Consider the following 17,579-nt stretch of genomic DNA (forward strand, 5'->3'; position numbering starts at 1 on the left):
TTTCCCCTCAGCATTCCTCAGTTAATTTTTACTTTTAAGTATTATCATGGACTCAAGACTTGCTTATAAATTAATCTTATTCTAATGGATCATAATTATGATTTTTCTGGTTGGTTGAGTGCTCTGTTGTATAAGCACTCACTCAAGCTTCTACTTACTTGTCTCTATACTATCTCCAGAATGTCTAAATAGATCACTGCTCTCCAACCACAAATTGTCCCAAGCCCATCTTACTCTCCCATCCCAAGATCTGGCACCCCTACTTTATAGGGAAACTCTAATTACCTTTAGGAAGAAAATATAAAGATTGAATGCAGACTATAGGGGCTGTAGGTTTATATCATAATTCCTGAGTTCAGATGGAATGATACCAGGCATATCTAGGTAATTTTAGTTTCAGAATAAAGATTTTTCAAAGTCCACAATTCATGTCAATGATTTCAGTTTCTACTTTTATATCTTTCTCAAGTATAAGAGCTTTTCAGTCAATTATTTTTCCTTATCTGTATTGCCAGCTTTTCTTCTTCTCTCTTCACTCTTATATGAGAAATTGGTACCAGAATCAAAACGTCATGCTCCATTTTGTCACACTAAACTCTTTTTAAAATTAGAATACTGTAAAGAATCTTAGAAATAGCAATGCCGAGGTGCATTCGTTGAAAACGAAATTAATAAGCTCAATCTCCTGTCACTCAAATAAGAGAAAATTCATTTCCCTAAACCTAATGTATGCTGATATCAGGTATCCTGCATATGTCAGCTGAAGAGGAAGTTATGTCTGATTCAGGAGACCACCTAGGCCTCCCTAAGAAAGTCCTCTTTTTTCACTGTTGCAGAAAATGCGTCTGCCATTTGATCCATGCAAGAGAGAGATTAACACTCTTAAGGTAGGGTGACAGGGAGATGTATAGTCCTTGGTCTCAGTAAGTCCAACCAGTTACAAAGTTTCTGCACAACTAGTGGAACAGCACCAAAATGTCTCTTGGCAACATATTCACTGGATCATAGAAGAAGGGAATCAAATTTCTATCCCAATTCCTTGCAGGCAAGATGGTGATGTCAGCTCTTGGCTGGATGTGGGGTATTTGGGGAAGTCTTGGTTAGCTGTTATGACTGTGGTTATATAAAATCAGAGAGGGAAGATAATAGTGAGTTAGAATTATATCTTGCCCAAGGAATAAGGATTCTAGGATAACAAGATTCCTGTTCTTTATGTGCTGGCATACTTCTGGTTGTCTGGAAACCAGATCTATTGTTCTAGTTTCAAAGACCCTCTCCCCAAGGCAAATGACATGGTCAGTGTACCATCCCAGTGATTCAGAAGGGAAGATACCAGTGACCATATGTGTTTGATTGGGGTGGGAGTGACGTAAATGGTCCTTAAGAACTCCTTACTGCCACCTAGCCTACTTGACGTGTTTCTTCAGTGACCTTTTCTAAGTTGGTCTTAAAACTACATCTTCAGAACTCAAACCTATATCCAATACTCTCATGCTTATTCCTGCTTGGCCTGGCTTCTCCAACTTCCCATTTATTTCCTGACTTTGTTCTAACACAATCTTGGCTTTGGATCTATGAATTAGATTTTGGGAATCCTCCTATACTCTCTTTATTGGGATACTCTCTGGAGCAGCTACTCTGGGTGAGACCATGATTAATGATGAATCTGCAGTGAAACAGAAGCTAGGGCAACATGAGTGGGGCTATTCAGATTGTCCTTTTCCCTTACTCCCCATCAACTATAATGCAAATATGTTCTACAATGGATTTGGCTTCTCTGTCTGAAACTGGTGACTTTTAGCCATCTGGACAGACGCAGGGCCCCATAGATGGTGTGGGAAAAGCATACCTGGTGATGAGGAAGAGTAAAAAAAGAGGTTGCCCACAACTTGAGTTTGGGCCCATTCAAATACGACAAGGAGATTGCGGATTGTGACTGGGGGTTTAGGGAGGCATCTTTATACTTTTATTTTACCCAGAGCAGAAATTGAGGGTCTATACTGACACTTGACAGCAAATTTCTTTTACTTTTGGGGGGGCATTGATAGGATAGTTTCTTATGTATACACACACATGCATATAAATATCAAAAGAATATGTAATTTTAAGCAATATGGGCTTTAAATGAAAATGTTTGACTCAGTATAGTTTGAAAACAGTAATTTTCAAAAACAATGCTTTCAGATACTACAATTTCCCTTCCTCTTTCGAGAAATGAAACTAGGGACCCCTAGGCTTTGGGGTACCTTGCTCAAAAATAAATGACACAAGCTGTTCTTCTCATCCACTTTCTCTATAAGACAAAAATGATTATGTGAAGGTTTCAGGGGGATTTCTTGAGGCTTCCCAAAACTTCTTCCCAGATGCCCCAACCCTTGGCATTTTCACTACCTTTTTCTTTCCTGATAACCAAATAGGGCCCTTTAAAAAATAGAATAATAAATTAGGGGAGAAGGGAAAAGGGGGCTATGTCTTATTTCCTTAAATATATTATAAATTTTGTAGAAGTCAGGAATGTGGCTTCTTCTCTTTGTATCTCCTGAGTCACCTAGGTAAGTGTCTCCCCTGCCCAGGCCCTCAATGAGAATTAATAGACTGTGTCATGTTTACCTCCTCTTTACCACCTGCTGTTTACATCTGCTCAATAATCAAAGTCTGCCAGTGCTCCTCTATGATGCTTTTTGCAAACTATCTATTTCTCTCCATCTCTACCATGCTAATCTTACTTCAGGCCACCATCATCTCCCACCTGAATTACTGAAACAGTCTGATACAGACTGTTTCTAAGTCTTGATTTTGAGTTTGATATCTTTCATCTTAGTCCCGTATCAACCTGTTTTATCTCTGCCATGTGTTACAGAGCTTGGACTATCCCCTTTTCTGTTCTCTGGCCTTGTGGATGAGATTAGCACACGTTTGATACAGAGCGAACATCTGTTGAATGAGTATCAGTGGAGCCATCTCTAGCTACTTAAGTGGATTACAGGTGAGTACCTGAGAGTTTAATGTTTAATGGTCCTTTTATTATCTACAGTGGCTACTGGGTACAGCTAATGCTGAAATTAATTAGATTGACTAAAGGATGAAGTCACCACAGTTGTTAAACCTTAGCATAAACACATTGTGCTTTAACTCAGAATAAGGTAAAATTTAGAGTGTGAAATAACGAAAGAAGGGAGAAAAAGAAACTGATATTTGTTACATTTCTTTTAAGAGTCAGTGAAATTGAGCGCTTTATACCTGTTACTTCTTTTAATCTTCAGAAAAACATGCTGAGATAGATTTTAGCCTTCACACTTCACAAATGAGGAAATTGAGGAAAGAGTAATACACGGAGCAGGTTATGGAACAGGGATTTGACCCAGGTAGTCTGATCCCACATCCATGATCATTCTAATATTCTGCAGTGGCCTAGGTGGTTGCTCTAAACTCTCTTGTGGTATCTGACTTGAGTCTGTAAGTTAAACATTCTCTTTCTGGGTTCTTTAGAATGCTGAGTGGCATAAAACATCATTCACAGTGAACTAAGAAGCCTATGTGTCAACAATGAAATGTCACTCACAGCAGGCAGGTCTCCCCAGGAACCTGGTATCAGAGACAAATCCAACTGAGTGATGCTTCCCGTGAACAAGGTCCATTCTTGAGCATGGAAGTGCTCTGTGATGAGAGGTGGAAAGGCTGATCAAGCCATCTTCGTCTGGTGGGCTTGTGCCTCCTCTTTGCAGTTGTGAAATAAAATCCATGCTTAAAACTTCTTAGCTTGTAGGATTTCTGCACCTCGGGATCCTCAACTTGGGTCTTTCCCCCTGGGTCAGATGGAAACACAAGTCAATAGTCCTCTGGCTCAAACAAATCAGAGTCAGACATCATGGCAACGGGGCTGCTGCTGGTGAATCTTTGGGAAAATTCCTGTTATCTCAGATAGATGAGTTCTAACATATTGTATTCCAGGGATGTCAAATTGTCTGCTAAAACTTTAAATTTTATAATACCAACTCAGATGGGAAAAATGAAACTTTATTACAGAAATCAACTTAGTTCATGAAATACCATTTCTGTTCTATAGTAGAAAAAAAAGCATCATTTTTCCAGTCTTTTAATTTTTGGGTAACTCATTTTAAACTCAATCTCTGAATTGTTCTCTTTCTACTTTTTCTTCCCATGTCTCTGATGTCATCACTTTTTGCATCTGCTATGGGCTCATGAATCCCTGACTGCACTCCAGCTCTTAATTCTCAGTTGTCTTCTTGGCCCCTTCTGGGGAAAGGTTGGGAAATTTTTGAATCTCTTCCAAGGTCTGAGATGGGTTGCTCTTGCTATGCTATTACTAATCTATAGCAGTCTACCTATGTTGATGCAAGGCATTTTGCATGGCTGTCTTCTCTCTGAATTCTAGGCAAAAAGTGTGGTACAAGCCCTTTCTGTATTCACATTCCCAAGCCTTTTCTATCCAATACCCTGTCAATGGGTCAAACCAGCAGAAAAGGGCATCCAGAAGTCAGACGCCAACATTAACATCTATTTTCTTGTTCTTCATTTCCAATCCTCTATAGGAAATATTCTTATCTTCCCTGTGTACAGTGAGAAAATAACTGTTAGGTTGAATTATCCTCCTCCTGCCTTACTGTATAAACTTTAGACTCTGAGTTCACCAGGAATTTTGGGAAAAATCTGGATCTAACAGTGAAAAGTTAAGGCTTCCAAGATTTATGGGCCTTTTGCTTCTACGACTTTATAAAAGTGTCACTTAAAGAGTCAGTGACTTCCTCATTCTGAGCTGTATCTACGTTGACAAATTGGGCAGAGCATGTAGGAAGTTATTGCTATTGTCCATTTGATGGTGTATCGGCTTCAGGATACTGTGGACTGCAAGGAGAAGAAGACTCAACTCACAGTAGATTAAACCATGAGACATATTGTTTATACCACAGAAGGCTGGAGCTGAGCAGTATCAGGGAAGGTTTGGTGGTCCAACAAGGCCATAGGGGACCTCTTGACCATTTTTATCATGTTGCCAAAGTCTCCCCTCATGATTACAAGATGGCTGCCATCCCTAGTCATCATATTTTCACAGGTCAGTGTCCAAAACAAAAAGCAAGGATGGTAATGGGAAAAAAATGGTGGGGGTTGGTGGAGGAGGGCATTCTTCTTATCTGTCTCTTTTTTCCTAGAGGAAAATATTTTCATTGTGCTCATGAAGGTACTGGCAGTTATCACTTTTATCTTGGTGGCAAGAAGGAGAGCACACAGCAACCCCTAGCTGTAAGTGAATCTGGAAAATGAGTGCCTGGCTTTTAAACACTCAGTAGTGGGAGACAGCAAGGAAGAAGAGTGTTAGAGATGACTGAAGAGTAGATGAGTTGGGAAATGGCTACAAGGAAGCCTGGGGGGAAGAAACCTAACTCTATGTCAACATGTTCTCCTTCTCTACATCAGCCCTGGATGCACTCCCCACTCTGCATGCCTGCTGCCTTTCCCACACCCACTGAGGACTCCACTAATGGACCATGGCACTTAGTCCTGCTGCACCCTAGTATATCCTTGCAGTTATTCTCAAGATAGTACCATGAGAAATTGATCAGGTTGGCTTAAAAGGTAAAATCTAGGTTCTGTTTTGGAAATTTTTGAGAAAAATATTATCTTTGGCTTTAGACCATTTTGATTTGATTCTCCAGTTCACTTCTCAGTAACTAGCTACCTTTGGCAAGTTAAATCTCTCAGCTTTGATTTCTTCCTGAGGGAAATGAAGGCAGTGATGTACATACCAGTCCTTGTAAGGAGTAAATACAAATGTACACATAGAGCACCTGGAACAACACAGGTGCTCAATCAATGTGAGGATTAACAACAAATGACTGGAGTAGTCAGTGTGCTCCCAGAGTTGAGAGAAAAGGACCCCTCGAAGATAGCGAAAGTGAGGGTAACTCACAGAAATGCTGCCGATTGTGTAGACTGTGTGCAACTTGGGAATAGGTAGGGACAAGAGAGAGGCAAGATGACAGTCTGGATATAGGTATAACTAGAGAAAAGTTGTGGAGATAAGAACTTGAAAGTAATATTAGAAGAAGAGTGGAGACTTCAGGCTGTGAGTAGGGGGAGATAAAACAAAAACTAAATGCTGGCAGATTTTGGAGTGTCCTCAGTGACAGGCTAAAGAATCTGAACTTGATTCTGTGGGAAAAAGGAAGGCATTGGAGATTTTTGAGCAAGGAAGTGGTATGACCCCATCCTGATTTACCTGAGGGAAACTTTGCTCTCTTTTATCATAATATTTAAAGACAACATTTTGATTGATAGTTGATGGTTAAAATAAAATAGATGCCAATCTGCTGGTTCTCAGGAGCAACTTTATGCCTTATGTCAAGACATTGGTAATGGTTATTTTTTAAGTTTAGCTAGTTGAGTGATAGAAAGACAGAAACTGATTATTACAGAAGTATAAAACAAAGCAGGGCAGTCTCCCAGCCTCCTATGTTGGCTTGGATTTTTTTTTCATGTTTTTGGCATATATTTTTTGTATATAATTTGGATATAGTATTGATATTGGAACTGACTTATACTTGGAGGATTCTGGAACAAGATCAACTGGTTCAAATCCCAGCTCCTGCACTCTTTGCTGTGTGATCTTGGGAGTTACTTAACCCATCTGTGACTCAATTTCTTAATAAGTAAAACAAAGATAATAATAGTAATGCATTTTACATGTCATGCATTTTAGAATAGGCAGTGTGTGGAACATAGTAGGTGCTCGATAAATGTTTTTTTTTTTTTTTTTTTTTGTGGTATGCGGGCCTCCCACTGCTGCGGCCTCTCCCACCGCGGGGCACAGGCTCCGGACGCGCAGGCCCAGCGGCCACGGCCCACGGGCCCAGCCGCTCCACGGCATGCGGGATCCTCCCGGACCGGGGCACGAACCCGCGTCCCCTGCACCGGCAGGCGGACCCCCAACCACTGCGCCACCAGGGAAGCCCCTCGATAAATGTTATTAGTAGTAATTTCTCAACTTAATTTGTAAATATGTTTTACTCTGTCAATCCCCATTTAGTGACAGTCTCACTTGCAATGAACCTTGATGTGATCTGGCTGCAAAGGGAGAAACCTGCATTTATGGAACATTTGTGTTGCACCAAGTAACATCCGCTCTATAACTACTTATTAAAAACTTAGGCTAGGGCTTCCCTGGTGGTGCAGTGGTTGAGAGTCCGCCTGCTGATGCAGGGGTCACGGGTTCGTGCCCCGGTCTGGGAAGATCCCACATGCCGCGGAGCGGCTGGGCACGTGAGCCATGGCTGCTGAGCCTACGCGTCCGGAGCCTGTGCTCTGCAACGGGAGAGGCCACAACAGTGAGAGGCCCGCATACCGCAAAAAAAAAAAAAAAAAAAAAACTTAGGCTGCACTGGGAACTATGCCAGGTGGTTTATATATGTTATTTATTATCTCCATTTTGCCGATGGGGAAACTGAAGCTCAAGGAGAGTTTTAAAGTTTACCTAAATCATATTCACCTATGAGAGAAACTTCCAACTGAGGTATGTGCGATATCAAAACTCAAATTATTTTCGCAAGGACATCACAGAAAACATTGTGTGCTGGGGTTAGGCAGTCTGGGTACTATTCTGAGCACCAGTCCTTAATAACTCCACAATGCAGTGAAATTACTTAATCTCTCTTATTTATAAAAATGGATATAATATTATTGTCCTGCTTGTTCCAGAATTGATATGAGGATTAAATGAGGTAATAAATGTGAAAGTGGTATAGGAGCACTCTAGTGCTAGACAATTGAATGACGTTTGAGTGAATGAAATAAAGATATCATTATCATCACCATCATGGATAAATATAGGGAGTAATATTAGAAAATTTCAAGAGAAAGAGGAAATCAAGTATGAGCCTTGTACACGGCATGTCCCATCTCAGCTCCACAGTACCCTTCAGCAAGTTAAAAGATGGAGGAATTAATATATAACATAGATCAGGACATAAAGGGAATTGTGTGGAAAGTAAGACAAGCAAGACTTTTGAAAGAAATAAACATCATTGACTTAGAAAATAATTTACCCGTAATTTGGATGAAATTAATTTCTCTACACAGTTGACATCTGATTATCCACATCAGTTAAACCTGCAGGTGAAAATAATTTTATTTTGTGAATCAAAAGATGGAATGTATTTTAAGAAGTAACACATGCGTGCTTGCTTCAGCAGCACATATACTGGAAGTAACACATGCCGACAATTCATTTGAGCTGCTTGGAATGTTTTGAAAAATTAAAAATTTGTAAACAGAGAACACATTCATGTGTCTGTTGTAGTTAAAGACCGTATGTTGCCTGGATACGAATTCATTCTTCTCCTCATTGTTTTTTGGTTATTTGCTTGTAATGGGACTCTAATCATTAACCATTTGTGACCATTCTCTAGATCCGTATCACCTCAAGTTGCTCATTACAATGAAAATACCTTTTAGAAGAGAATAAGTCAAATAGTACATATATATATTTGTCATCTATTTAAAAACATTTAGGAATTGAAAGGGTACCTTATGCCTTCCTAATTGTATTGGAACCATGGCGTACTCTTTATTTTAAGGTTGTACTGTCTGATCTCTAAGATCTTTTCTGCTTTGGAACAGAAAGAGTTGGCAGGGAGAACATTACCTCTTTCACACACATGGAAATAATGCTGATTGTTCACACACTATGCTAACGTATTAATAGAGGATACATATAGGAAGATATACATTTTTTCCAATTCATAACTCCAACTTTTTGGGATTCTCTCAACTGAGCCAGATGTATACAGAATGAGGTCTCTAATCAGGTCTAGAATTTAAAAGAGAAAGAGAATGTAACTACATCTTGGAGATAGATTATCTACTTTGCTTCTAAGAAGCTCCTGCCAAGAAAATTTCAACCAAGAAACAATTTATATCATTTAAGATTTAAAGGAAAGAAACAGTTGTAGTTGTGTTTTTCTTTGTCTACATAAGGCTTTTTGAAGTGGAAACAAACAGTGCCCGATCAAAGTTTTAAATATTTGGCCAGGAATAAGACCAGGCCACAGATACTTTAAGTTCTGTTAGAACAATGATTACATTACAGTATCTAAAGTGTGTTATTATGACTGTCATCAGCCTCCTGGCTGTAGGGCTAAGGGGTCTTTCACATGGGACTCAATGAATCGACAGAGAACTGTTTATTACAGTGACTCACATGAGACCCAAGTAAACAGTGGTGGCTCCTGGATGGAGCCAGCCCAATATTTCCTTTAACTTCCTTCAAACTGTTTAGATGCAATAATCTGGCACCTTCCTTCAGGGTCTTTGAGCCTGTGTTCCAATCACTTTCCTTTCAGTCCTTTAATTTTTACCTCTGCCAAACAAAGGGAGTGGCAAATAACAATTTTCTTTACACAATTGGAGGCAAAATATGCTTTTTATTTTCCCTGAGATTTTATGAGCTAGGGGACGGAGAAACAAGATGCCAACTCAATGTATAATTGTAAGAAGACAAAATAGTCATGTTTTTACAATTTTGTGTTTGTAGCATATTTAGAAGACCTAAAAGTTTACAGAAAGAAGGAATAAGCACAGACTCAAGAAGAATCTGGGGTATCATGAGCATGTGAATTAATATGAGAACCATACAAGACATACTTAAATACAAAAATATATATGCTCATATAGTAACAATGAATTCCATGATTAGAGCAATGCTCCTCCAAGGGAATTACATACACTATTGTATTTTATCTTAATAACAACTCTATGAGGTGGATATTAGAAGGAAACTGATGACCAGGGAGATTAAACATTTGTTTCCGAGATGCAAGGATACATTTTCAGTAGTAAATGAAGAGACAGGTTTCAAACCCAGCTTTGTCTGACATTAAAGTTCCTGTGGTGAATGATGCCTTATGACGAGAGCATTTGCAGAAATGTTGCTTTCTCCTCTCTGTTTGCTGCCCTTACCTTTCCTTGCTTTTTGTGATCCACTGGACTATAAGCTTGGTGAGGCCATGGATTGCATCTAACATATTTAAATAATGCCTCCCAACACCAAGAACAGTGCTTACCACAGAGCGCATGCTTGGTTGTATTTGTTGAATGAACGAATGAAAGAACCAGTGAATAGCTGAGCTTCCTTGATGACTTTGAATTGAAAAGCATCTCAGAAGGGTTGAACTCTGAATGTGAAGTTTTTAACCAATTAATTTCATGTATATGTTCCTTTTCTGTATGTACAAGAGTGATATATGATAAAAATCTGAATAAACTTAAAACAGATTTTTTTTTTCTTGCGATACGCGGGCCTCTCACTGTTGTGGCCTCTCCTGTAGCAGAGCACAGGCTCTGGACGCACAGGCTCAGCGGCCATGGCTCACGGGCCCAGCCGCTCCGCGGCATGTGGGATCCTCCCAGACCAGGGCACGAACCCGCGTCCCCTGCATCAGCAGGCAGACTCTCAACCACTGCGCCACCAGGGAAGACCAAAACAGCTTTTTTAAACAACTTTCTGATTCATTAGAAAGCTTCATGTGTGGTTTAATTAGCAGTGTTGTTGTTGTTTATTTTTTTGTAATTTCTTAGTGGTACATACAACAATGTTGTCTCTTTTAATTCATTGATTCTTAGAGTCTATGACTTACTATCTACACAATAGCCAGGAGAATTTTTTTCTTAACTTAAATCAACAATTTTCTCTCTCTTGGCCATCCCCTCTAAGTAGTTTCTCATTTCACTTGGAGTGCATTGCAGAGTCCTTACCATGACTGATACAGCCTTGTGTGACCTGCTCCCTCTCTGGCCTCATCTTCCTGCCTGACTCTAAGCCAGCACCTTTCCAGCATCGCTGGCCTTTTTGCTTTTCTCTGTCAACATGCTAGACATGCTTTTGCTTCAGCATCTTTACACTTGCTCTTCCTTCGACCTGGTATTGCTTTGTTCACAGATGTTCCTAAGATGCATATCATTCTGATCTCTGTCCAACCGTTATATTTTCAGTCCTTCTTGACCACTCTCTAGATACCTGCTACTATCTTTTCATACTGCTGTATTATTTTCTATAGGACTTATTATCCCCTGACCTTCTGTCACGTATTTGTGCATTATCTGCCTCGCTCCTGCCTTTCCCTCTCAGTGCCCACTGGAATGGCAGCTCCAGCAGAGACTTGATCTGCTTTGCTCACTGTTGTATCTCTAGTGTGTTGAACAATGTCCAACGCGGAAAGTTATAAGCAAACACTTGCTGAATTATTTAGTGAATGGATGAATACATGGATGAATAAGGCTCTCTAAGACCAACAAGGTCTGTGGGAGTGCATGATAAAAGGCCAGGATATGATGCGCCACCGTATTGTTGGAGGTGGGGGAAGGCATATCATTTAGAAGGCCTGAGAGTGAATGTGCTTTGTACCTGAGGGAGGGCTCTTAGGGTCCAAATTCAGAAACTCAAACTTGTTATTTGGTTCAGTGGGTACTAAGAGCAGGAAATGAGAGAAAAATACCAGGAGCTGCAGAGAGCAGAATAAATATAATAATAAGGTATGAGGGCCTCTCAGCATCAGGAAGCTCAAAGCCTGTTCCTCTTGAGCACTGACTGAGTGGGGGGAAGACCGTTCTGTCTTTTGCCATTTTACTAATTAAGGTAAACAACTCCCCCCACTTTTTATTCCAAGCCTATTTTACTCTGTTTTGGTCTCCAGTCCTCCTTTTCACTCTCAGAAATAAGCATAGAGTCCTGTTACTTGCAGAAACTCTGGACAGGAGCTGTGTGGCATGTACTTTTTTTAATATCTCTCAGCTTCAAAACACTCTTCTGTACTCAGCTTCTAACCAGGTCTCTGCAAACACCATTTGCTTTGTCAGCCTGCTCCTGCTATGTCTGCTATGTCTGGGGGAGCTAGAGGGAGGGTGGCCAACAGGAAAAGTGAGAAGGGACAGCTTCCTGCGTCTGTTTCCTGTTCATCTCAGCAACACTGCATCAATGGCTGTTCACCCCCGCAGTAGCAGCAGTTACCTAGTTTGTTGGTAGAACCAGCCTCATGGTATCCCCTCAGGGATTGCAGCACTGGCTGGCCAGGGACTCCTAGCTCCTCAGGAAGCCTTCTGCGAGGCTGTACCAACCAGTTGGTGCCCTCTCCTCAGAGGTCTCCATCCTAGTTCCTCAGGACCCCTCCTCTAAGCATTTGTCCTCCCAACCCTAGGGATAGTTGCTAATTCTTGCCGTTACAACTTGTATAATACCTCAGAGTCCCTTATTTGCATTTTCAGTTCTCCAAAACCTAATTAACTGTACTTTGTATTACATTTTTTTGTAAAAATAATTGGTGTGATTGTTACCTTCTGGCTGGATCCTGACTGAGAAAAACCTAGAGGAAGGTTAACTGGTTTTTGGTGGAGAAGTTAAGGGGTTCTCATTTTACTATTTCAGGTTGGCATCAGAATTATCCTCCCAAACAAGAACTACATTTTAATACTATTCAAATAATATGGATGGTGTTTTGAGAGGGAAAAGAAACAAAATTAAAATCTAAGGGAGAGGGAATACATGTTATAAAATAAATGTTACTAACCATGAGAACCATAAAATGGACCTACCTGAATTATAGAGGTTAACATGATAATAAAAGAAACAAATGTGAAACGGATTCTTCATGGAGATGATTCATAATGTATTGTTGAAAGAGATAAAAAGTTATCAGGTGTAATATACCTTATTATTTCAGTTATATGTGGTAGTAGAGAAGGGCAAGCAGAAGTCAAAATACATTGAACGCTTAGTCTGATGGTCAACGTCGAGAGGCAGTTGTGTATTTCATATTGGTAGATGAATTTAAGCTCTTTTTTTCCCCCTCTAACATAAAAGCTCTAAACGTGATAAAGATAGCTCATCTTTATATTCAATATTCAAGGAGCCAAAAATCTAATTGCTCTTAAACACAGAAACACAATTATCCTTTTATTTTAAGTCATTAGTGTGAAATATTTATTTTAGAATAACTAGACAATACAGATAAGCCAAAAGTACTATCATCCAGACAATGCTAGCATTAATATCTTGGTGTGTGTTCTCTAGACGTTTTTCTATGTGCTTAAGTATTTATGTATGTATTTATATGCCTATTTGGAAATATATAAATGTTTATAACCTGTTTCTTTCCTTAAAATATATCATGAATATGTTTTCCTCATCAGTAAGTGTCACAGAATAGTTATGTTGGCTTATTGCCTGTTTCCTCTCAGATTCATTCCCCATCTTGTCCTACACTCTTCTGAATTGCAGAGAATTACATATCCCAGATGCCATCGCCTCTCTAATTTGCAGAGAGATTCACCAAAGGGAGGAACTGGTGGAAGATTGGAAAGGAATAAACCAGGGTATTTCTCCGCCTTTCTCTTTACATTGAGTGTTACTTTTGACAGCCATGAGTTTCTTCCTTGGTTCCAGCAAGAGTAGGACAGCCCTTTCCTTTATGGCCCCAGACTCGCCTGGAACCTTGCCCTGGGACCATACCTCCCATAAGAAGGTCTCGACTTCTGGTTCCAGTAACACCACTTCCTCCCCATCATCAATCCAGGTGTGGAGTTGTGAGTGGCTTCCTGCTATTGTTAAATTCTGCATTGTCTCATCATCCCATTTGCCTTCTCAGTTTTTCTGTCACCTGTGTAACCACTTCCCTGATTGCACTGTGACTGACAGTGACTCTACTGCTGAAACCTTTTCTGCTTTATGCATATGCTATGCTATGTTTAATATTGTTTCATTATTGAACAATTGGGATGCTTCAATTTCATGCCATTATAAACAGTAAACATCTTGGCCCTTTAGTCTAACTACATCTTTATGGTTTTTTTTTAAACCAAATTTTGCCCAATTTCCCTCAATGCAGGTTAAAACATTTAATATCTACCAAAAGTGAGTAATAATAATGAATGAGATGATGACAATAATTATTAACATCATATGAGTACTTACTACGTGCCAGCCTTTCTTTTAGTATAACCATGTGGTTTACTGTTGGTGCGTGCTAGTGTAGCATGCATTTTTTTCCTTCCCATTTATTTGAGAAAACAATTTGTTTCTCAAATTAAATTTTAAGAGGCTGTAGGGGGCACCAAAGTTAACTTTTCAAAAACAATTCATTGACATTTTGATTGAAATGATTTTAATTTATAGGTTAATTTGAGAAGAACTGACACTTTTATGACATGATGTATTTGTTTGTGTAGGTTGCCATAAAAAATTATTTTCTCAGTTCTGGAGGCTGGATGTCCATTACTAAGGTGCAGACAAGTTTGATTTTTGTTGAGGGCTCTCTTCCTGGCTTGTAGGTGGGTGTCTTCTTGCTGTATCCTCATATGGCTTTTTGTCAGTACACGTGGGGAGGGAGAGAGAGAGAGAGAGAGAGAGAGAGAGCGAGCTCTTTGATGTTTCTTTTGTAAGAACAGTAATGCTACGGGGTTGCATCTCTACCCTTATGACCTTATGGCTTCATTTAACTTCAGTTGCTTCCTTATTCCATTTACAGCCACACGGGGGATTAGAAATAATCTATTGGAAGGAGAACATACAAAATACATATATTGTAGTACCACTCATTTAAGAAAAAAGAAAAAAAAGGAGGGATAGAACTAAATATTTATGGTTTAATGAACCATAGTACAAAAAGCATAATGAAACATGAAACTACTATGAATACATTTTTACAAATATGGAAAGTACTTGACATAATATATAGTTAAACTTGACTATAAAATAGCAAGCATGGTAATATGAATAAACACTAGTGCAGAATGATGGATGGTTTATTATCATTATCTCTTTCAAAGGCCCCCCTTCTACTAAAAAATCGATGATCTGTTACTTGATTTAGCTACTTAACTTATTTCCTTCTTTCCGCTTCTTACTCTCCAGAGTGAGTGAGCTTCTCAGACCACCTCGTTCCTTTCTAAACCCTCTCTATTCTGACTTCTATCCCCACCATATAAGGGGTAACACATTTTCAAATGTCTCCAGTCACCATCACCACCTTTGTGCTAAACCTTTTCTCAGATCTTGGTTATCTTGAACTTTATACAAACTTTAATGGCATAGACTTCAATGCTATATCCTAAACTCTGTATTTTCTTCTAATGTATTATGGTAAACATTTCAACCATAGAAAAAATTTGAAAGGATGGTACAACTACAACTAGGTTAAAAATTATTTGTATTTTATCACATTTGCTCTCCTTTATTTCTCATATTTATGTATATTTCTCATATATATATGCATATATGTTGCTTTTGCTGAAGTATTTGAAAGTAAGTTACAGTTATGATATCTCACTCCTAAATACTTCTTCATGCAACTTCCCAAAGTAGGACACTCTTCCATTTAGCTACATTATCACACTTAAGAAAACTAATAGTCGCCTAATATTATCTAATACTCAGTATATTTAAATTTATTTAGTTGTCCCAAAATCTTTTGTTACTGTTTACTTTTAACGAAGTCCCAATCAAAGTTGACATATTGAACTTGACTATAGAGTCTCTTACTTTCTTTAAAACCAAGTCTCCATACTTCATTTTCCCATGATATTTTCATCTTTTGAATATCCCATATGTATATTTGTGTTTTTCATTTGTTTCCACTCATGTTCAGTTTTATAATTTGCTCTTTTTTTCCTTTTTGATTTAGTTTTATGTTTGGACTACATGTAAGATAGTAACATGGTTTGAAGGTCAAAGGTATAAGAAAAGTTATTATCATGATACTCCCAGAGATAACCATTTTCATAAGTTTCTGGTTCATTAGTTCTGTGTTTCATTTTGCAAACATAAGCATATACTTAGTTCTTATTTCCTAAAAAATTGATATATTAATTCCCCTTTCTTCTTACACAAAAAGTAGCACGCTGTAAATACTGTTTTGTAGAAACCATCTATATCAGTTCATAGAGATCACATTTCTCTTTAAGAGCTGTGTCATAGTCTTTTGTGTGGATGAGCTATAGTCCTTCATTGAGAGACTTTTGTTATTTAGATAATGTCACAATTTATGACCAAATGCATGCACTTTTTCATATTTTTGAAGGTTTATTTTCAGGGCAGATCCTGAAGTGGGATTCTTGTGTCAAAAGGTGAATGCATGTGTAGGTCTGTTAGTTGTTTCCAAATTCTCTTCCACAGTCAACATTGACTTCCTGATATGCTTCATCTGGCTACCAGAACACTATATTTTTTTCCTCTTGACTCCTGAGTTTTTTATTGTTTACCAGAAATAATTTTCCCTTCTGGCTATATCCTTCATCCATTTATTCAATAAACATTTGCTGAGTAAAATGCAAGTTACCAATATTTGAGAGATGAACAAGTCACAGTCCCTGATTTCAAAGAACTCACAGTCTAATGCAGAGAGTAAACTGCAAACTGATATTGAACCATAAGGAGTGATGTGTTGATCGAAGCATAAATGAAGTATTATTGGATTCTGTGGGGAATCCAGCTTGGACTGTTGAGGAAGTCTTTGAAAAGGAGTGATCTTGAGATGGTTCACATAGGAAGTGAGAAAGGGCAAACAGATGAGCAGAGCTTTGTGTCAGGACATTGTGATGGGACCTGGTATGTTGAGGGATGGGAGAAGGTCAACGAGGTTGAAGCACCAGGTGAGGCAAGAAATGAGACTGGCCAGGTTGCTGGAGGCCAGCTCCTGAAGGATGTTGTATGCCACATGAGATCTGGATTTTTATCTCACAAAGCAAGAAGAAAATGGGATATAATTAGTTTAAACAGGTGTGTGTTGATTATATGCAAGATATCATACTAGGTAGTTACTGAAGATACAAAGTCAAAGATAAAAAGATATGAAGTCGGGAAGCCCATAGGGGTGTTTGAAAGAAATAAACCATTGAGTAGAGCATGCACAGGGTACCATGGAAGCACAAAAATAGGACACTAAATTCTTCATCTTACCTATACCTGCTCCTCCCCTTGGATTCTCATTTTTCATGAAGTAGTAAAGTGGTTTAAGCCACAAATCTGTAAGTCATTTTTGCCACCTTCTCTTTCCTAACCCACACCTCCAATACATCACCAAGTCCTGCTGATTTCACCTTCAAAATGGATCTCAAGGGGCTTCCCTGGTGGTGCAGTGGTTAAGAATCCTCCTGCCAATTCAGGGGACGTGGGTTCGAGTCCTCATCGAGGAAGATCCCACAAGCCGCAGAGCAACTAAGCCTGTGAGCCACAACTGCTGAGCCCATGTGCCACAACTACTGAAGCCCACAGGCCTAGAGCCCGTGCTCCACAACAAGAGAAGCCACCGCAATGAGAAGCCCGATCACCACAACAAAGAGTAGCCCCTGCTCGCCACAACTGGAGAAAGCCCATGCACAGCAACGAAGACCCAATGCAGCCAAAAATAAATAAATTTATTTAAAAAAAAGGATCTCAACATTTCCCTGTCTTAGTTCAGGCTGCTATAACAAATTACCATAGACTGGGTAACTTAAACAACACACATTTATTACAGTTCTTAAGGCTAGGAAGTCCAAGATCAAGGTGCTGGCAGGTAGGGTGTCTGCTGAGAGCC

The 17,579-nt window shown here is 39.2% G+C and overlaps 1 protein-coding gene across 1 annotated transcript in view; it reads right to left on the reverse strand.

Annotated features, from left to right (window-relative positions):
- Positions 1-10,088, reverse strand: part of NPSR1 (neuropeptide S receptor 1) — a 152,609-nt gene extending 142,521 nt beyond the window's left edge. The window contains 1 exon segment of the mRNA XM_059073969.1: positions 9,973-10,088. Coding sequence (XP_058929952.1) covers positions 9,973-10,088 — 116 coding nt within the window.
- Positions 10,089-17,579: the final 7,491 nt, after the last annotated feature.

The sequence above is a fragment of the Kogia breviceps genome, chromosome 9 (assembly GCF_026419965.1).
Source record: "Kogia breviceps isolate mKogBre1 chromosome 9, mKogBre1 haplotype 1, whole genome shotgun sequence".
In the NCBI taxonomy this organism is placed as follows: domain Eukaryota; kingdom Metazoa; phylum Chordata; class Mammalia; order Artiodactyla; family Physeteridae; genus Kogia; species Kogia breviceps.